Here is a 22,872-nt window from a genome sequence, read left to right on the forward strand (position 1 = left end):
AGCGCATTTATTAAAGTTTAAATGGGACAAGACAAAGATATCTTGATGCGGGAGATCAATAGCTTGAGGTAATAACAATAGTGCCCAAGTGTTCACTGACACATTGAACATAAAAAGGCATCGGAGTTCGAGGAAATTCGTCACAAATGCACTATTGGCAGCACATCGGCCCATCCTACTTACAGGTAGGAGTACTGGAGTGGGGCCAGGCCGTGATTTGGATACATCTATTGGTGGGAGGCAGAGCTGTTTAGAAGAGGGGGGTCAGGGGCCTTCTCCGGCAGTCAGGGCATGACTCATTACTGTGCCATCTCTGGGTGTGACCTCCATCAAAGCCACACAGACTGCCTTCCTGGGCTCGGCAGACAGGTGGTGGTAATGGCCTTTCTGTTGTGCCCTGTCGGAAGGCAGCACTATTATTTACATCCTTGGTCAGTGTGTAGAGGGATTTTAATAGAGGCTTAATCCATGTGGGAACTCTGCACGTGGATTTTGGGCTTTCATTGTTACCCATAACCTTTACAAACAAACCACCACTCAGAATTATTCTCTTACTATTTCTATCTTTGATCGTTGATTATGTATAATTTTGGTTCACACAGGCTGGTGTGCTTCTTCTGGGTAGACTTAGCTGACACCTCACTTAGATGGCTGTTTGTAAGACAAGCCTTTAAGACCCCACATGCTATGTTTTCTTATCGCCAGTCACCATCAGACTTCCTCACCACACTTTGCTTTAGCACCCGTATTTTCAGTGATCACTTCTTGAGGGTGAGTATCGAGCAGGAGCCAGTTGTTCTTAGATTGGGGTTTATGATGAAGTGCGAGCTCAACATCCATTCATGCATCTAAAGTTCATGTGTATCCTTGGTCTACTTTAGTGGCAGCATCGTCGGCCTCATGAGAGACAATATGCATCTTTGATCATCTTAGTAATGTTGTCATTAATCTAGCAGTGTTATATATAACAAAATGTACATATATGGAAGCTTTTTAGACTAAAATACATGAAATATTGATTTCATAGATTTAGAAACTTAAGTAACTGAACCCTGTTTAAGAAAACAATGAGAGTTAAACACAAGGCCCAAATTTCAGTAACTAATTTACAAATGCAAAACTATAGAACTAAGGTATGTTACAGAAAGCAAAGAAAATATGAAAGTGGCAAATATATGATAGTCTTAACTTGCCGATTATTGGACAACTACAAAAACAAGAGGTTTAAGTGTTCATGTCTTTTGCCTACTTTTTAATTGAGTTATTTGTTTTTTTAAATTGTTTTATTAGGGGCTCATACAACTCTTATCACAATCCATACATGCATCAGTTGTATAAAGCACATTTGTACTTTCATTGCCCTCAACATTCTCAAAAGACTTGCTCTCCACTTAAGCCCCTGGCATCAGCTCCTCATTTTTCCCCTTCCTCCCCAGTGCCCCTCCCTCATGAACCCTTGATAATTTATAAATTATTATTTTGTCATATCTTGCACTGTCCGATGTCTCCCTTCACCCCTTTTCTGTTGTCCGTCCCCCAGGGAGGATGTCACATGTAGATCCTTGTAATTGGTTCCCCCTTTCCAACCTACTCTCTCTACGCTCCCAGTATCGCCACTCATACCACTCGTCCTGAAGGGATCATCTGTCCTGATTCCCCGTGTTTCCACTTCCTATCTGTACCAGTGCACATCCTCTGGTCTGCCAGACTTGCAAGGGAGAATTCGGATCATGATGATGGGGAGGAAGCATTTCGAAACTAGAGGAAAGTTGTATTTTTCATCGTTGTTACATCGCACCCTGACTGACTCATCTCCTCCCCGAGACTCCTCTGCCAGAGGATCTCCAGTGGCCGACAAATGGGCTTTGGGTCTCCACTCCGCACTCCCCACCCACCTCATTCACGATGGTAAAATTTTTGGTTCTGATGATGCCTGATACCTGATCCCTTTAACACCTGGTGATCGATCACACAGGCTGGTGTGCTTCTTCCATGTGGGCTTTGTTGCTTCTCAGCTAGATGGCCGCTTGTTTACCTTCAAGCCTTTAAGACCCCAGATGCTATATCTTTTGATGGCCAGGCACCATCAGCTTTCTTCACCATTTGCTTATTCACGTTTTTTCTTATTGAAGTATTACAGTACTCTGTTAGAGTCCCTTGTCCATTGTGTCATTGCTAAGATTTTTTCCCAGTATGCGTGTTCTCTTTATACTCTTTTGGTGAAGTAGGGTTTTAAAAATCATTTTATTGGGGACTCTTACAGCTCTTATCACAATCTATACATCTATCCATTGTGTAAAGCACATTTGTATATATATATTGCCATCATCATTTTCAAAACATTTTCTTTCCACTTGAGCCCTTGGTGTCTGCTCATTTTCCCTCTCCCCCACTCTCTCTCCCTCATGAACCCTTGATAATTTATAATTTTTTTTCATGTCAACACCAACTGCTATCTCCCTTCACCCACTTTTCTGTTGTCCATCCTCGGGGGGTGGGCGTGGGTGGGTTTATATGTCGATCATTATAATCGATTCCCCCTTTCTCCTCCCACCTTCCCCTTCCCCTGCTGGTATCACTACTCTCATTATTGGTCCTGAGGGGTTTGATGCAGCCTTTTGATACATTTAATTGTCTTATTTTTAGCAGCTCCCAGTCATCTCTTTTGCTCTCAACTGTGTCTGCTTCCGTCATTAATTTTCTAGTATATATGTGCCCTGTAGTAGGGCCCGTACGTTTGTCTCTGTGTTTTCATTGTTTATTTTTATAGCTCTGGAATTTGCAGCTAAGCCTCTGATTAATCACAAGCTCATTTTTATACATGGGGTAAGGTATGGGCCCTGTTTAATTTGTCTGTAGCTGGAGATCCAATTTTGCCTGCACCATTTGTTGAAGAGGCTGTCTTTATGGTTTGGGGCCCTTTGTTAAAGATCAGTTGTTAGTTGCTGAGTGAATTTATTTCTGAGTTTTCTATTCTGTTCGATTGGTCTTTGTACCTATCATCGTACCAATACCAGGCTTTCGTGACTACGGTGACTGTGTAATGGGTTGTCAGGATAAGTAGTGGGAGGCCACCTTCTTTGTTGTTCTTTCTCAGGAGTTCTTTGCTTATTCTTGATCTCTTCTCTCTCCATATGAAGTTAATAAGTTTTCATTTTTTCCTCAACAGTTTTATTGGTATATAATTCACATGTCATACAATTCAATCATTCAGCCACATCAAGGAGAGTTGTACAATCATCACCACAATCGGCTTTAGAAAAATTTTTTTAGTCTTGTGGCTCCCCATTTCCCCTCAGTAATCCAGTTACTGTCTGTGGATCTACCTATCTTGGATTTCATATACAGAAAAGCATTTTTTTAAAAACCAACAACAAAAACTAAAAAGAATAGCAAAGTAAAATAGCTAAAAACCTTAATAGAAAACAAAGCAGAAGATATTAAAAGCCAGCACAAATTTAAATGACTCCTCTTTTTAAAGAATGAAGTTTGGATCTGGATTTGAATTGTGTTGTATTTAAAGATCGCTCTGGGTAGTGTTGACATTGTCTGGGCATTCAGCCTTCCTATGGGGTTACCAGGAGTCATAACTGACTTGATAGCAGTGGGTTGGTTTTTTAAATTTGTGAACATTTCATTTGTTACGGCTCTTTTGGTTTCTTGTAGTAGTGTGTGTCATTTTCATAAGAATTTTATTGACACTGCACGTATTACACAGTTTGCTAGTTCAGCCCTGTCCAGAAGAGTTGTACAATCATTACCACAATCACTTTTATAACATTTTCTTCTTCCTTATACTCATTACTTAGTGTAATTATTATTTTTAATTGTGGCAAAAGTATGCACAATAAAACATTCTCCATTTCAACAACTTGTACATGTATAATTCAGTACCATTGATTACACTCTTCGTGTTACACAACCATTATTGATATTCTTTTCCAAATCTTTCCACAACCGTTGACAGAAACTCAATGCCCCCGAAGGAAAAGCCCTTCCTCCTTCACCTATGTTGTAGTCATAGGGCAGGTTTGGTTTCTTTTTTGTTTTTTTGAGTAGTTTTCTACTCAAAATATTCACATATCATACACTTTTTTTAACATTTTATTAGGGGCTCATACAACTCTTATCACAATCCATACATATACATACATCAATTGTATAAAGCACATCTGTACATTCTTTGCCCTAATCATTTTCAAAGCATTTGCTCTCCACTTAAGCCCTCTGCATCAGGTCCTCTTTTTTTTCCCCTCCCTCCCCGCTCCCCTCTCCCTTATGAGCCCTTGATAATTTACATATTGTTATTTTGTCATATTTTGCCCTATCCAGAGTCTCCCTTCCCCCCCTTCTCTGCCGTCCCTCTCCCAGGGAAGAGGTCACATGTAGATCCTTGTAATCAGTTCCCCCTTTCCAACCCACTCACCCTCCACTCTCCCAGCATCACCCCTCACACCCCTGGTCCTGAAGGTATCTTCCACCCTGGATTCCCTGTGCCTCCAGCTCCCATATGCACCAGTGTACAACCTCTGCCCTGTCCAGTCCTGCAAGGTAGAATTCGGATCATGGTAGTTGTGGGGAGGAAGCATCCAGGATCTGGGGGAAAGCTGTGTTCTTCATCGGTACTACATCGCACCATATCATACACTTTCATAGCTCAATTGTTTTTTAAAAGAGTTGTATGTATATCATCACAATTGTGGTTTTCTTTGTACAGATCCTTTGTTTCTCTGATTAAGGTTCTTCTTAAACAGTTCATCATTGTGCAGTTCTTGTAAGTGCATTGTTGACGTGCTGTCTTTTTCAGAGCACTCTTCAGTAGAGTCCAGACATCCAGTCCATCTCTGTTAGGTGTTAGTCTAGCAGGCATGCTTCTGACCTGGGGAATGAGAGTTTCTGAAAGTTAGGGCCCTGTCGCCAACCCTCCTGTGCAAATAGTGTCCAGTTAGTTACGTTTGTAATTTTTACAAGTCAATAATCCATGTATTTTAGTCTGTATACTTTCCTTCTTTCAACCGTGTTTTAAATTCTGTGCCATTGGCTAAATTGATGCTATCAATAGAATTACCATATGCCCCTCAGAAAGATTAATGGTCTCTAAAGTAAACCAAGAACAAATATAAATTTTGGATATACTAATGGGTTTTGAGTTTGCACTTAATTGTAGTCCTCATCTAAAAACAATTAGTTCTCTTTTTTATTAAAAGATAATTTTATTGGAGGTTCTTATAGCTTTTATAATAATCCATACATCAGTTGTGTCAAGCTTATTTGTACATATGTTGTCATCATTCTTTTTAAAAAAATAATTTTATTGGGGGTTTGTTCAACTCTTATCACTATCCATACATCCATCCATTGTGTCAAGCACATTTGTACATTTGCTGCCATCATCATTTTCTAAACATTTATTTTCTCTTTGGCCCCTTGGTATCAGCTCCTCTGTTTTCCCTCCCTCCTGCCCTCATGACTCCTTGATAAATGATAAATTATTATTATTTTCATATATTACACCTACGGTTGTCTCCCTTCCCCATGGTTTCTGTAGTTCATCCCTCTTGGGTTTGGAGGTTTGTGTCGATCATTGTGATTGGCTCCCCCTTCCTCCCCTCCTCTGCGCACCTTTCCCCTACTCTCCTGGTATTGCTACTCCTATTCCTGTTCCTGGATTCCGCGTGTTGTTAGCTCTTCTCTCTTATCTGTACCTGTGTACATGGTCCAGTCTTAGCAGTGAAAGGCAGGACTGGGATCATGATAGTGTGGTGTGAGGAATCCTCAAGGAATCGTGTGTTTTGTCATGCTATACTGTGCCCTGATTGACTAATCTCTTCTTTATGACCCTTCTGTGAGGGGATGTCCCATTGTCTACAGATGGATTTTGGGTCTCTGTTCCTACCTCCCTCGTTCTCAATAATATGGTTTTTTGTTTATTTGTTAACAATTAATTCTTATGATGTGGTGCTACTTAATACTTGCCCTCATAAGAGATCACTGAAGCTGTGGGTCCTACAGCGAGTGTGGTTTAAAAAAAATCAGTTGGTGCCTCACGATCAGAAAGAAGAGTGTGTGCGGGTCTTTTAAGACCTTGTCTTAACACAGCAGTCATCTAAGTGAGGTGCCACCCAAGTCCGCAGGGAAGAAGCACTTCAACCTGTGAGACCAGGGTTGTAAGTAATGAAATATACGACTGGAGGAGAGAGCAGTATTAGAACTTAAATTCTGAGCACCCGGTTTGTAGAAGCTTAAGGATGACAGTGAACGCCCCAAATCCATTTGCTAGGTCCTCTTATGTAGTAAGCCTCCCAGGATTCCCCTCTGATCATAGAGCAGGGATAGGAATAGCTTTCCTATTCAGAGCACAATAGAAAATGGATTATTTCCAGACATGGCTTAAAATGTAACCCCTTATCACAGTTGATCTCCCTTTTGACCCATGTTAAAATTGTTTCAGCTTTTAATATTTTCTGCTTTATTTTTTGACTGAGGTTTTGTTTGTTTTTTTAATATGGAACGCTTCACGAATTTGCATGTCATCCTTGTGCAGGGGCCATGCTAATCCTCTGTATCGTTCCAATTTTAGTATATGTGCTGCTGAAGCGAGCACTTGACTGAGGTTTTTCTGTTTTGTCATTGTTGCTTTTTTGTGTTTTGTATGATTTTCTGTATATAAAATCCAGGATAGGTTAATCTATAGACAGTTAATGGATTAGTAGTTTCTTAGGGGTCTGGCAGGGGAGGTTGAGGGGAATGGGGAGGTAATAACCTCCGCACCCCTCCTTCTCCCAGCTTTACTTGTGCTGAGTAGAGTTTTGTAGTTGCTGCCATACAGTCACACATGAACCTGCCTGAGACCTCTCTCTGTATGTACTAAAGAGGCATAGGGATAGTCTCCCGTGCTGTTGGTGTTAGCTCACTTAGCTTCAACTCCCCAACACCTTGGTTTTTTCTCCATATCTGCTTTATCGTGTCTTTGTTGAAAAGGGATTGCGTAGTATTCTACCTTCATCACCATATTTACTGGAAGTCCTTCCATTGTTTTTTTTACCTTGAACTTTTTAAAGTGTAGAGATAGATTATATATGCAATTCTGTGTAAGTGGACAAAACCATGAGCTGTTCAAAATCATATAAACATCATAAAAATGAATCTGCAGTAACCACTTCATTTGTCTCTGGATTATGTAGGGTAGGGGGCAAGCTACTGTATAGTTGGGAGGTGCTAGGCCAGTGACTGTTAGCCAGCTGGTTCAGAGGTAACTGTGTTGTAAGCCAGTTCAGCCATACGTTGCCTCTGCATTTCTAGCACATAAGGAACAATCGAATATAATTAATTTAGTGGTATTTATATATTGAAAAGTCTAGTAAGTTCATTAACCAAAAAGACTCCTTTTCCATTGAGTCTGTTTTGACTCATAGCCATCGAATTACACGGTTTCCAAGAGCCATAAATCCTTACGGGTGCAGATAGCCTCGACTTTCTCCTTCAGAACTGCTGCTGGGTTTGAACTGCCGACCCTTACCCAACAGCAGTACCAGAGCACCTCAGTAAGTTGAGTAAATGGTGCTAATTTATTAAAGTGTGTAATGATTTAGATTAAGTTAAATTCTTCAGCAGGAATATTATCAATTCTTCACCTACCCACTCCAATCATTCTTACTCAAGATATAAAACAGGATAAACAATTTCCTCTGAGAGATTAGCATCCCTAATCAACATGCTCACAGGCCTTGTTTTGTTTGTGTTTCAGATTGTGATGTTGGCAATGTACAACTTGTCTCTGGAAGGAAGTGGGCGCCAAGGTTACTTCAGATGGAAAGAAGATATCTGTTCATTTATTGAAAAACATTGGACTTTTTTACTAGGGAATAGGTAATGTGGTTTTTAAAAAAACTTTATGCTTGACAGAAGATGTAAAAATGAAATATATGAGATTTGAGACACCTTAAAGTGACTTCTCGGAATTGTATTTATTTGAGGCTACTCTGGACAAACTGAAGTACAAAAAATGTATTTGGTGTTTTAAATTAAAATTTTGTTTTTGTTTTTGGACTTTAAGAACCTTGGTGACTTGGTGGTTAAGTGTTCAGCTGCTGTAGAAGCGCCAGCTCTTTGATGCCACCACTCACTCCCTTGGAGAGCAATGTGGCCGCTTGCTCTGTAAAGATAACAGCCCTGGAAACCTCCTGGGGCAGTGGTGCACGCACGCGCGCTCTCTCTCTGAGTCCCTGTGAAGTGAAATCAATTGCAAGGGCTTGGTTAAATGAAGCTGTCTGCTCTGTAAAGAATTTCAGTCTATGAAAATCTATGAAGCAGTTCTCCGTCTTGTAGGGTCTCAGAATCAACTCAATGGCAGTTTGTTTTATCCTTGGTAGAAGCAAGTCTAAAAATATATAAAAGTGTAATTATTTAATTGCCATCGTGGGTGTCCATTCAGTGTTTTTTTTTCAGCCCTGCTCATTAATTCCTCTAGTTACAATTTTAATTCATGAGAAATAGTTTGAATATTTTTGTGTATTACCATATTCCATTGAACATAAAATGCACAATTTTTCAGATTTCAGCATATCTAAAATCAGTATATTTATATTTGGTGGTGTTTTGTAGTTTGATAGTAAATTTTCTTCTAGTTCATAAAATAATGGTATATCTTTAAAGTCAGTGATATTAGATTTGATGAAATGTAATAAAAAATTAATAGTTTTTAAACTTCAAAAAGCATTTGAGACATCCATGAATACAATGTGTGTATACATTTTAGCAAACAAGTGTATTCTATTTCATTCAAATAGTTCCCATTATATGCCTGTCTGAATTTTACTTAATGGTCCTTAATTTTATGAATGTTTGATTTTATGGATATATCCCTTCATTTAAACCAGCCTTGATATTACTAATCTTGTGTTTACCCAATTTGTTTTTAATAATTACAAATAGATAAATGAGGTCAGGATATACATTATTTATATGTATATATTAGCATATAACAAAATAACCTCCGAAAATACATCAGTTGATAGTCTGTCTAGCAGTTCATGAGTACCCATTTCCCATACTTTTAGCATTATGGTGGTTTTTAAAATCTTTTTGATCTATGTGAGTTTGATTAGTTGGAAAGTGTTGCTTCTCTGTTTCTCCTCTGGCTACACAATGGAGGAGAATCCAATTGCAGCCTCAGAACAGTTAGCTCTATGGCATTGCCCTGCTTGATGCTGCTCGCCCTCAGGCTCCAGCAGAGTGTGTCTCAGAAAGAACTGTGCAACAGAAAGAATAGCACCTGGGGTCTTAACAGCACACTCGCCCCTGTCAGCCAAGGATTGTAAATAATTGTTAACACTTACTTTGCAGAAGGCTGTGAATGACAGTAGAAGGTCAAAACTCATTTGCAGGGTCCACACATGGATTGAGCCTCTGGTGACTCCCCTCTGATCATAGTTGAGGGATGTGAATAACCCTGTTATCAGACAGAGAGCACTGTAAAGTCAATTATGGTAAATGTAGTAGTTTCAAAGGTAATATCTTATTGTTTGATTTCCCTTTGGACCCATTTTAAAGTTGTTTTAGTGAAAAAACTACAGGGGAAATGCACATAGATTCCATCTCTGAAGGAAAGAGTAGCGGTTGAGGTTGTTCGTGTACAACCAAATATTTGTTGGGTCTAGTTCTTAGTTTGGAAGCTATGATCATGATTTCATGGGGTATCTTAGTTAATTGGCCTACTGTCATGTTTCCTGCATCTGTTCTACCTACTAGTGTGTTGCATAGTACCTAGGCACTAAAGCTTGGAAGTGGTAATTCCAAGTACAACAAACAGTTGGTCTCTGTTTACCTGAGAGCAAGAGAAGGAGAGTCATGAACAGGAGCAGGATATGGAATGTGTCTAATTGCTTCTACAAACAACTGCTGCCGTTTCTATGAAACTAGAAGAACTAGATGGTGCTCTGCTATTACTGCAATCACTCCCTGGGCTATGAATGAGATCCATTCCTAACTGTGCTTTTAAGAGTTTGGTGGTGAATTGAACAGATAATTATGGTGATTAAGCCTTGCTTTAATGCAAGACAATGCTTAAAGGGTTTTCAATTATTTAAAAGTATGTACAAAGAGTGAAGGTGATTTTGATGAAGAATTTGGTGCTAGAGTGGCTTGGCTTAATTGTTTCAAAATTAGGGCATAATATTAAAGCAGGGCTTCAAGGTTGGCAGTGCCCAGCTCAGAGATAGCGGTCAGTGGTCAAGAGTGCCACTTTTGAATGTATGTGACCCTCCACAGGCCTGCCAATAACACACTCTCACTCACCAGGTTCAGTATGCCTCTTCCTAGTCTTCCTCTCTAGTGTTTTGACCTGGCCCAGTTATTGCAAGTCACATAAATTATAAAAATTTCAGTCTGTTGCTGTTTAATGCAGACGTGTTTGAAGCCCTGCATTTAAGGGGCATTTACTCAGACAAGTATGAGTCACCTGTAAGTTAGACTTCCATAACCTGAGGGACTGCCTGGACTGAACATGTTGATTATAGAAACCATAAAAGAATCCTGATCAAAAGGGAAACAGAATTTTCATTTTAAATATATATTTTAATTATGAATTAAGTGAAGGTTTACAGAATAGATCATGATCTTTACATTCAGCAAGTCGTCCACGTTGTCTCAATTCATCCATTGCAATCCCCTCATGGACCATCCCCTAGTGTACTTTCTTTGTGTGTGTGCTGTTTTTGTTCCTCCTTTTTCCCTAGCCCTCTGGACTTTGCCCTTGGGTAGATCCTGCACCTCTGATCTTAAATGGGTCTTTGATCACAGGGGTTGATCTGAAGGTTGACTGAGGTTTATAGTGTTAGATTTTGAGTTATGTTCCACATTTCTCTCCCACTCTGTCAGGAACTTTTAATGTGATCCTTTCAGTGAAGTTGGTGATAGGCAGGCATTATCTAGTTCTTCTAGTGTCAGGGACACGGATGTCTGTGTGGCCCATTGGTAGATTAGATGGATTATTTCCAGGTGTCTTTTGATTTTCATTACTCTTCTGTCTGTTGGAGCTGGAGAGGCCAATGGTTCCACCTTAGATGGCTGCTCAGTCACTGCTCACCTGCGTAGTAGTGGACTATGTAATGCCAGTAGACCTTGGTGTTCCTGGAAACTGTGGTCCTGATCCCCCAGGCCAAGTGGTTTGACTATTTCGACAAAATATTTATAACTTTGCCTCCTGTATACTCCACCAAATTCATGGGTATATTTGCAGCAGAATTAAATGTACATATACAAATATCCTGTCAGTTATATATGTATATATATATATACACACACACTCACACATATATATATATTTGGGGGTATATTCCTGCTCACGCTTTCACACTTGCTGAGTCTGTATACCTATCTAGCTATCTTCTTGTAGTGTAGATGGCACTATGGCAGGATTGTTTCTAGAACACTATTTTCTTCTGTTGCCTTTAATTCTTTTTTGTTGTTGTTTTAAACGTTTTATTAGGGGCTCATACAACTCTTATCACAGTCCATACATATACATACATTTATTGTATAAAGCACATCTGTACATTCTTTGCCCTAATCATTTGCCTTTAATTCTTTCAAATCCCAATGTCTTGCTCTATTTTCATCATTTTTTGCCCATCTTCCTTCACTCTAATTAATACCTATATTCCCTCGAGCCAGTGACTTCCCCTTTGTTCCTCTCCTACCCTTGTTGACCACCAGAGTAATTTTATCTTAGTGTGAAAACCTTTCTTGTCTCTTTATAATAGTGGTTTCATACAAAATGTGTCATTTTGTATTTGCACGATATCTTCCAGGTTCATCCATGGTATGAGGCATTGTGCAAACATAGCAGGGTCTGTAATTTTTCATGGACTCTAGACTTTCTAGAGCCATGGAAAGCAGTGAGCTCTTAAAATTATTGCTCCGACATAATCTTTAAGTATTAAACCAAAATATCCTTTCATTTCTTCTTAAAACTGAACAATAGTTTATCTTACCTAGTTAAAATGGTCTACCTTGAGCATTATTACTCTTTTTCTTTTCTTCTTTTTGAGCATTATATTCTTTTAACAACAAGAAGATAAAATTGACAGTACCCAAAAAACCAAACTCACTGACCATTGAGTCAAGTCTGATTGATAGCAAACCCTGTAGGACAGGGTAAAACTGCCCCTGTGGGTTTCTGGGACTGATTCTCTACAGAAAGTCACTGGTGATTCTAAATTGCTCGCCCAGCACATAACCCACTATACCACTGGGACTCCATGAATTGACAATAGCAACTCAGAAGTTTTAGATGGGACCTTAAAAGGCAGCAAGTAGTGAGTAGACGTTAATGAGAGAAGAACAGCTCAGAAAAGGAGAGTGAAAATAGTTGCACAACTCAAAGAATATAGTCTGTGATGGTGTTAGTCTGGGTTGACTAAAGAAACAAATTCATAGCTACACATATGTGTAAGAGAGAACTTTATATCAAAGAGCAATTGCACATTAAGCAAACATCCCAGCCCAGTCCAGATCAAGTCCTTAAATCCAATATTAGTTCATATATTGATACTAGTCCATAAATTTCTCTTCAGACACACGCAGCCATGCAATGACAACAAATGCAGGAAGATCACAGGCTGGTGGGTGGAAAGTTTTGTGGATCCATTGGTGGTAGAAGCATCTCAGTGCTGGCGTGGGTCTCCATGTGGCTTGTCAAAAGTCACGTCTCGAGGGAGTCAAAGAAGAGAGAGAGTGTATCTGGCTTCCACTGAGCTATTCATCTCCTTCGTGCCTCCAAATGAGATCATCAAGCTGCGACCTGATTGACAGGCTAGACTCCACCCCTTTGCAAGTTGACAGGCGATTATGTAACGGCCACAGTGACCCTAAATTATACATGTAAAAAACAATTGGGAAAAAAAACTAATGAGTTGCTCTGTTTTACTGTATACATAAGGGAGTTTCAAAAAGTTTATGTAAAATTAAAAGGTAATACAATTTTTCCACAAACTTTTTGAAGTTCCCTCATGTTATTTAACAACAAAGTAAATTTTAGGGTAAAGCAAATAAAAAAAAAGAATTTGCACCTAAACTTGAGTAGTTAACATTTTGTTAGCTATACTCTTGTTTAGTTATTTTGCAAAACTTGGTTTTATTTGTTTTTAAATATTTATTACCTTTTGGACAGTCTTGGTTATTTCAACAAGGTTGAGCTTTGTGTTTGTGGGGCACAGTGTGAGGTGTTAATATCACCCCAACACATAAAGGCCAACAGGAATAGATCAAGATGTGCAGCCACTGCCTCAGGCAAAGTGAATTATTTCCCGTAGCTGCTGATGAATGGTAGCATCACATTGTTGTGTTTCTTCAGAAGTGTGCTTGATATATATATATATATATATATATATATATATATATATATATATATATATATATATATATATATATATATATATATCAGAGCAACTCAAGTTCATTAGATTTAGCTGTAGAGCTTGATGGTCATGATAATTGCGCTTTGTATGAATTTCCTTGCAGTAAGTGCTGTTATCTTGGTTTTGCTGATGAAGAAACTAATCAGCTAAAGCATAGTAGGCCCAGATTTGAAGCCGGATAGTCAGAATTCAGTGCTTCTCTTTGGACTGTTATGCACAATTCCTGGAAAAATGAGAGATTTCATAGCAAAACAAGGTCAAAGTCGTAGACGATATAAAACTAACTAAACTCACTCCCACTGAGTCAAGTCTGACTCATAGTCACGGCTATTGGACAAAGCAGAACTACTTCTTTGGGTTTCTGAGACGCTAGATCTTTTTTTTAAAATAGTTTTATTGGCACATAGTTCACAGCATACAATTCAATAGTTCAATCATATTAAGAAGAGTTGTGCAGTCATCACCACAATCAATTTCAGAACATTTTCTTCATGTGCTCATTGTTGCTAGCTCCCCATTTCCCCCCAACCTCCCACGCCATGCTGCTCTGACTGCCATCCAGTCAAAGCTGACTCAGAGTGACCCCACAGGACGCGGTAGGATTGCCCTTGTGAGTTTCCAAGGCTTTAACTCCTTACAGGAAAAGAAAGCCCCATCTTTCTCCCTAGGTAATTATTAATCCAGTTGCTACCTTAGATTTATCTATCTGGGATTTCTTTTTTTAACGTTTTATTAGGGGCTCATACAACTCTTATCACAATCCATACATATACATACATCAATTGTATAAAGCACATCTGTACATTCTTTGCCCTAATCATTCTCAAAGCATTTGCTCTCCACTTATGCCCTTTGCATCAAGTCCTCTTTTTTTTCCCCTCCCTCCCCGCTCCCCCCTCCCTCATGTGCCCTTGGTAATTTATACATTGTTATTTTGTCATATCTTGCCCTATCCGGAGTCTCCCTTCCCCCCCTTCTCTGCCGTCCGTCTCCCAGGGAGGAGGTCACATGTGGATCCTTGTAATCAGTTCCCCCTTTCCAACCCACTCGCCTTCCACTCTCCCAGCATCGCCCCTCACACCCCCTGGTCCTGAAGGTATCATCCACCCTGGATTTCCTGTGCCTCCAGCTCCTATCTGCACCAGTGTGCAGCCTCTGCTCTATCCAGTTATCTGGGATTTCTTATACAGAAAATCATACAAAACACAAACAACCCAAAAAATAAAAACCCAACAACAATAACGAAACAGAGAAAAACCTCAGTTGAAAAGAAAGCAGGGAAATACTAAAAACGGAAACAATGTTAGCATGGGTCAAAAGGGAGGTCAACTGCTAAGGGGTTAAATTTTAAGCCATGTGTGGAACAATCCATTTCCCAGTGTGCTCTGATAGCAGTCAGAGGCGATTCCCTTGAGGCTTAATCCATCCGAGGATCTTGCAAATAGATTTCACTGTTACCCATAGCCTTCTGCAAACCTGGTGCTCAGAATTTAAGCTCTAATACTGCTCCTCCAGTCTTATATTCCATTGTTTATAATCCTTGAGCCTCACAGGTTGGTTTGCTTCTTCCCTGTGGACTTGGGTGATATCTCACTTAGGTGACTGCTTGTTTTTAAGACCCCCAGATGCTATTCTTTCTGATAACGAGGCACCCTTTGATTTCGTTATCACACTTGCGATAGCACCCATATCTTCAGTGATTTCTTCATGAGGGCAAGTATTGAGTAGGACCACATCATAAGAACTAAGTCTTTGTAGTTGAGGACTACAATTAAGTACAAGCTCAAGGTTCATTAATATATCCAAAGTTTATATATATTCCTCGTTTACCTTCAAGACTTCATTAACCTTTTTGAGGGGCAAGTGGTAATTCTTTTGATAGTATCATTAATTTAGCCAATTGTATAGAATTTAAAACATTAGAGAAAAGCAAAGTATACATGTATAGGACAGCTTTTTAGACTAAAATACATGGATTATTGACTTAGATTTCAAACTTAAGTGACTGGACACTGTTTACACAAACAATGTAGGTTGAAGACGGGGCACACTTTCAGAAACACTAATTCACAAAGGTAACCATGCCTGCTAGACTAAGACATAACATAAAAAAGAAAAGAGAGGATGAAATAGTGAATGATAGTCTTGGCTTATGTTCATTGGGCATCCTCAAAAGAAAAGATCTGAGCTCTTGATAGACTTCTGACCAGTGATTTTTAGTTGGCATCTAAACAGAGCCTCAGTGAGTACCTGAAAGAATCAGTTCGTTTTGAATAGATTCCACTGAACTTTCTAAATACAGTGATCTCTCCCTGTCAAATGGCTCCACGCTCAACTTTCCACTTCTTGAATTTCCAATAAAGTTTGTCTGAGCACTCTTATAGGAGTGTCTATTGCCTTGGGGTGACCTTAGCTGGAGTCCAGGTGGTACAGCAGTTTTTAATAGGGCGACAATCTTAAAGGTCAACAGTTCAATACCACTACTAGCTACTTGGCAGAAGGGGCTTTCTACTCTGGTAAAGAGATAAAGAGTTAGTCTCAGAAACACACAGTGGCAGTTCTACCATATCCTAGAGGGTCACTATGAGTTGGCATCAACTCCATTGGCAGTGAGGGGTTTTTTTGTTTGTTTTTTTAGCACAATGTTGTATGGCAGTGACTGAATGGTCCCCCTCTTTCCTCATCTTGAGTGTGGTGAGGAATAGGTCCTTTTTTCATTCAGCTAGTGCAAGACTTTGTTCTCTTTGAGAAGTGCTTTGCTCATCCTGCATCTCTTCCCTCTCCATGTGAATTTGGTAGGTTTCCATTACTTCAAAGAATGAATATGGGATTTGGATTAGAATTGTGTTCTGTTTGTTGATTGCTTTAGGTCTTACTGTCATTTTCACAATATTAGGTCTGCCTATCTATGAACACAGGATAATCTTCCATTTGTGTAGGTCCCTTTTATTTTTTGGTTTCTGGTGTAGTACTCTATTCTTTTCTTCGTTCTTTTGTTTCTTTGGTTAGGGTTATTTCCAAGTATTTCATCTTTTGTGTGGCTTTCGCAAGTGGTATTTTTTTCTTCATGTCCGGTGTATAGGAATCAGTTGATTTCTGCTGGTTAATCTTGTATCCTGCTAATTTAATTTACCAAACTGTTCAATTGTTTCTAACAGTCTTTTTCCGTGGACCCCTTGGGTTCTCTATATAAAATCACATAATCTACAAACATGTTTCTCTTCGCCAATTCGCTTCCCTGGATTTCTTTCTCTTGTCTGATGATTCTGATTCATATTCCTGTGCCATGTTGCGTAAGAGTGGAGATAGGGGGCGTCCCTATCTAGTTTCCAGTTTTATAGCATTGCCATCTGATAAAATGGATTGTAGGATCTCAGGGGTTTTGGGTTTCAACTTCTTTTTGTAGTAACAAGTGATCTATTCTAGAATATGTATTGTGTTCACTGGAGAAGAATTATATATTGTGTTGTTGGGTGGAGTGCTCTAAATATCTAGGAGCTCGATCTAGGTGATTTTATTATTTAGCTTTTCTGTTTCTTTATTGAGCTTCTTTCTGGATGGTCTGTTTCCTATGAGTATTGTGTTGATATCACCTACTATTATTATTTTTAATAATTCTATTGGGGGCTCATACAACTCTTATCACAATCCATATACACATCCATTGTGTCGAGCACATTTGTTGGCATCATCATTCTCAAAACATTTGTTTTCTACTTGAGCCCTTGGTATCAGCTCCTCATTTTTCCCCCTCCCTCCCTGTTCATCCCTCCTTCATGAACCCTTGATGATTTATAAGTTGTTATTATTTTGTCATATCTTATACTGTCCAGAGTCTCCCTTCACCCACTTTTCTGTTGTCCACCCCCAGGGAGGAGGTCCCATGTAGATCCTTGTAATCGGCTCCCTCTTTCCAACCCACTCTCCTTCTACCCGCCCAGTATCGACCCTCACACCCCTGGTCCTGAAGGGATCATTCTGTTCTGTTTTTTATCTTTGAATTTAAGTTGTGTCCTTTGTAGGCAACTTATACAAAGGTCTTGTGGTCTAACCCAGTCTGCTGTACTCTTTATTTTGATTAGTATATTTATTCCATTTACATTTAGTTTATATATATTGGGGTTTGTTACTGTCATTTTGCTGTTTGTGTTTGGCTTCTTTTCCCTTTGGGTGTGTGGCTTTGTTAAGGTCTGTGTTTCTCCTCCATCCCTGTGTTGTTTTGAGTCCCGTTTCATTGATTTTGTCCTGTTGGTGGTGGTCACTCTGATGCCGTCAGGTTTGCCTGCTGCTCTTGTTTCTCTGCCCACAGTGTTCCAGTTAATATTTTTTGTAATTCTGGTTTTGTTTTAATGAATTCCTTTAGTTTTTTTCCTTGTCTGGATATACCTTTATTCCTCCCTCATATTTGAGGGATAATTTTGCTGGGTACAGGGTTCTTCATTAGTCTGTTTTTTCTTTCAGAATTATATATACGCCACTCCATTGTCTTCTTGCCTACATAGTTTCTGCTGAGAAGTCCAACTTTATCCTTACGGTTTTCTTTGTAAATGACTGTTCTGAATTCTCTGTCTACCCTCAGAATTCTCTCCTTTTCTTTAAAATTGGAAAATTGTATTACAATATGTCATGGTGCTTTATTTTAGGATCAGACTTATTTGGGGTTCTATCAGCTTCTTAAATAGTTATTTTCAGCTCCTTTGTGATGTTGGGGACTTTCCCCCCATGATTTCTCATACTATTTTCTCTGTAGATTTTTTTCGTCTTGCTCTTGGATCCCACTTAGACATAGGTTGATACTTTGATGGCACCCCAGGCCGTTTCCAGGCTTTCTTCTGATTTCTTCACTCTTTGTTGATCATAGAGTGATTATCTTGAAGTTCATTACTTCAAATTCCCTTTTCTAACATTTACTTCTCAGGTCTTTTACTATGTAGTTTACTTTTATTTTGTTGTTTCTCTCCTGAGATTTCTTTTAGTTTAAAGATTTTAGTTTTTCAATTTCTTCTCTTGTTCTCGTGAGTGTCCCCGTTATCACCATAAAGGAACCTAAGCAGCATTTTTCTGAATTCTGCTTTTGGTAGTTTCAGGGCTTCTTTCTGGGTACTCTCTTCAGTTGGGTGTTTTAATTGTGTGTGTGTGTGTGTTTTGTTTTTCTTGATGTTTTGGGCTTACTGATATTTCCCTGGCATTGTGGTACAGTTATTTGTGATGTGCGTCACGCTGGGTCGTGGAGGGGTAATTGGCTCTGTCTAGAGACATAGGAAGGGTCTTTTAGGAGCCGAAAAATGGTGAAACAGAGAAATGGGGAGAGAGATGTATAAGGGAGATGTGCGTGGAAGAAGTGAGAGAATAAACTAAAAATGATAGTAATGTTTCTAGAGCTGCTTCAGGTACCTGCCTTTCCAAAATGAAGATCTACTTTGAGAGGCACAGAATGGGCTTTTCACATGGAGAAATTTTATCAGGTATCTCCTGGGAGGGAGGGAGGGAGAGAGAGAGAGATCACCTACATAACTGACTCTTTAGTGATTCTCTCTTCCTAAAGACATGAAAATCGGTTTTAAAATATTGAGAAGGTTCAGGGCTTCTGGGAAATACAGTCCTGATGTCTTACAGGAATTCTGCTCATACCCAATCCAGATCTCCACTTTTGCTCTCATGCCCTGCCACAGTAATAATAAGCAGTCATGTGGATTGGCCAACAGTTTTTTTTTAATAATAATAGGAAAATTTATTTTAACAGGGCTAATCAGAACTCATAGTCTTCATGGATGCATACTTCACGAAAAAAAAGAGAGCGCAAAAGAGAATTAGTGGGGCAGGGAAAAGTAAATATTCAGAGCAGATGAAGATATCTGTGTATATATGTTTATAGAAATATTACTAAAATAGAGAGAAAAAACAAAGGAAGAAGAAAGAGAAGGGAAGAAGAAAAAAAGACAAGGAGAACATCACTGCCATCTAGTCGATGGCATACGACCCTGTAGGACAAGGTACAGGCTGCCACTATGGATTTCTGGAGCTGTAACTTTAAGAGAGTTGAAAGTCCTGCCTTTCCCCCATGGTGCAGCTGGTGATTTTGAACGGTGGACCTTGTGGATCACAGCCCAACATGTAACCACTACGCACCAGCACTCCAAGGAGAAAAAGGACAAAACGTGTAGATGTGTGGAGAACAGGAGGAAAGAAAGAAGAGTTGACAGAGACAAAAGACTGGGGTTTGGCTTGGGTGTGGGTATTGGGGTTCTGTTGCTGTCACACTGTGGATATGGGTGCGCTCAAAGCCCCCTCTCCCAAAATTCTTGATTGGGTTCATATGACAAAATCAAAAGGCCTGCTTCTCTTTTTTTGCCTGGGAGGAATGCATATTCTCAGGATGGTGGGGTCTCACTGGCAAACAAGTGGGGGACAACTAGATTAAAATAATAGCATTGTATAATAGAAGAAAAATACATAAATTGAAAATAAAGTTAAGAAATTAAACCTCCTGTGGGTAGGAGTTTCTGCTTCTTTGGTTGTGATAGAATGTGAACTTGTGTGCCAAATGGGGGAGGGGGAGTATGGGGGAGGCAGGGTGTACTAGAGAAGGAGGCAGAAAAGGAGGTAGGGGAAAAAATGGCTAAAAATGTGGCTTGGATACTGAGAAAGTCCGCACCAAGTTTTCCATGTGGTCTGTCCATACGGGGTCCCCAGAGGCCAAGAAGGTAAGATGTGAGATGTCTGGTTGACCAGAAACAAGCAGCTGTGCCAGGGAGGTGTGGGGCTCACAGAAGCAGTTTCTGCCACTAGTCAGTGGTAAAGAGGCGTCTGTCAGCAGACGGTGCTGCGTTCCCTTTCATACGCTTTGGTCTCCTTAGCTTTTAAGTCGGTTTTCTTGGTGCCAAGATGTCCCTCGTAGTCGAACCTCCTCGGAGGTTGCTGAGGAGGCTTACTGTGCCTGTTATCTGATGACCTCATCCCCAAAAGCTTTCTGTTTCTCCTGAGGAGGACCCAGTGGATTTGACCTTGATGTTGGCAGCCCAACATACACTGGGCCTTAGCATAGAGGCTATAGATAAGGGATATTTTTATGTGATTGAATTTAGACACCAATCAGTTTTAAATTCTTGCGCTCTTTAGGAAGAAGACTTCCACCTGGTGGAGCACAGTAGCTGGCTGCCTCAGTGTGGGAAGTCCTGTGTACTTCCGTTCTGGCGCTCAGGAATTTGGAGAACCAGGATGGTGGAAACTTGTTCACAACAAGCCCCCTATAATGAAACCTGAAGGAGAGAAGTTGTCTGCTTCTACTCTGAAAGTTAAAGGTACGTGAGGAGAAAGGTGCCAGCCAGATCAAAGGCCACCCACAACAGCTCAGGAGGCAGACTTCCCATTGGTATCTCCGTTTGGCAGCTTTATTTTGGCATATTTTTTGTATGCTGTAAGTAAACATTAAATTACAAAATTTTTCCTTAATGAAGTTCTCAGTTTTGTAAACATCTGTTGGTATCTGAAAAATGCGTTGTTTTCCATCTAATTTCATCTTCAAATGCTCTGTTTGGAGAATTTTAAACAACAAAAGTGGAAAATCATACAGTAAATGCTCTGGTACTTTTCACTCACTTCACAGCGCACTCCGAGTGGCGGCATTCAAGTTAGAGCCCGAGGTATCAGCCCCTCCCACTCCTGCCCTGGGGGTGGGGAACAAAATTGTGTAGAAGCAAATCTCAGATATTAATCTCACCATTTGATTTTAAATATTTCAGTGTGTGTTACAAGAGATAAGGACTCTTCTTTTGTGATCTAACCATACGCTGTTTTCACAGTTTAAAGAAATATACAATAACTTGACTGTTGATTTGATTTTTTTTTAATCTAAAACTATTTTAAACAAGATCTAAAAATTTTTAAGGGGAATAGAAAGCCTTGTCTTTCTCCCTAGTGGTTTTTTTGAACCAGTGGCCTTACAGATAGCAGTCCAACATGTAATCACTATACCACCAGGCATCCTATCAAGATATAAAATTTTTTAAATATAATTGGAAAAACAAATTCAGTCACATTGTTGGGCATAAAATAGGAAGATTTAGTATCCTCCTCACACTTCCTCCTCCAGGTTCACTGCCCAGAATAGCCATTATTACCTTTTTAATACAGCTTTTGGAAATTATCCCTGTATATTGAATGATAAACATTTTTAAATTTGCTTCTCAAAAACATAAATTCAGTCATATTATAATATTCTCCATTTCCCCCCTGTATTCCAGTATACCTTGGATATCTTCCCATAGTAATACATGTAGATATAATTTATTATTATTTTATCGTGTTTTATTATATGACTGAGGACCCTTGGCGATACTGTGGTGAGAGTATTGTTCTGCTAGACTGGTGGTTAAAACCTACAAGTCACTCCTTGAGCAAAAACTAATGTACTCTAGTCCTGTAAACATACACAAGTCTTTTAGTGTTTATTTGGAGAGAAAAAGAATGACTTTTATTTTTTGATGGCCTCATTGATGAAACCATTTCCCTAGCTACAAATTAATTTGAGCATTTAAAAATATAGTGATCTAACAATAAAAAGTATACAGTCTGGAAACGAAGGATTAGTTCTCTGTCCTTTACGGTTCCTCTGAGTTGGAATCCACTTGGTAGTGTGCGAAATGGCAGTGACATTGACTGACTGTACAGTGTTTTCCCAAACCATTTATTATGGACATCTTGTTTCTACTGTTCTTTTAGTTATTTTAAACAGTGCTACAACTGTACACATTTGTTATAAAGTCCTAGTAACATAATTGTATCAAAAGCATATTCTTTCAAAACTTTCTCTGGATTCCCAAATTGTCCTCCCCCAAATTATAGTAATATTATGCCTGACAGTATATGAGAATGCCTCTTGATGACCATTATCAGACTTCTAGCATTTACTGCTCTAGTACATTTTCTCTATGTAGAACATAGAGTTGTAGGTTCACAATAATAAATTAGCAAAAGAAAAGTTGAGTCGTTATGTAAGAATGTAAATATGTACCCTTTTCCACCAGCCTCAAAACCAATGTTAGACCCCATCATTACTGTGGAGGGACTCAGGAAACGAGTGAGTCGGAATCCTGTGGAATCTGCCATGGAGTTAAAAGAGAAAAGGTCGCGTACTCAAGAAGCTAAAGACATTAGAAGAGCCCAGAAGGAGGCAGCTGGTTTCCTCGACAGAAGCACTTCTTCTACCCCTGTCAAGTTTATTAGCCGAGGCCGCAGGCCAGACGTTATTCTTGAAAAAGGAGAAGTGATTGACTTTTCATCCTTGAGCTCCTCCGATCGAACCCCCCTGACAAGTCCCTCTCCTTCCCCATCGCTGGATTTCTCTGCTCCTGGAACACCTGCTTCTCATTCAGCCACTCCCAGCCTACTTTCAGAAGCAGACCTCATTCCAGATGTGATGCCCCCACAAGCCTTGTTTCACGGTAAGATTTCT

The 22,872-nt window shown here is 39.5% G+C and overlaps 1 protein-coding gene and 1 non-coding gene across 2 annotated transcripts in view; one reads left to right on the top strand and one right to left on the bottom strand.

Annotated features, from left to right (window-relative positions):
* Positions 1-22,872, top strand: part of KAT14 (lysine acetyltransferase 14) — a 45,567-nt gene that overhangs the window by 8,040 nt on the left and 14,655 nt on the right. Inside the window, exons 3-5 of the mRNA XM_075564028.1 lie at positions 7,748-7,869; positions 20,538-20,719; positions 22,445-22,861. Coding sequence (XP_075420143.1) covers positions 7,748-7,869; positions 20,538-20,719; positions 22,445-22,861 — 721 coding nt within the window. The remainder of the gene's footprint in view (positions 1-7,747; positions 7,870-20,537; positions 20,720-22,444; positions 22,862-22,872) is intronic.
* On the bottom strand, positions 6,500-6,604 carry LOC142423542 (U6 spliceosomal RNA). Its single transcript, XR_012779172.1, has one exon. It is a non-coding gene; the product is annotated as a U6 spliceosomal RNA (small nuclear RNA).

This window comes from Tenrec ecaudatus, chromosome 12 (assembly GCF_050624435.1).
Source record: "Tenrec ecaudatus isolate mTenEca1 chromosome 12, mTenEca1.hap1, whole genome shotgun sequence".
In the NCBI taxonomy this organism is placed as follows: domain Eukaryota; kingdom Metazoa; phylum Chordata; class Mammalia; order Afrosoricida; family Tenrecidae; genus Tenrec; species Tenrec ecaudatus.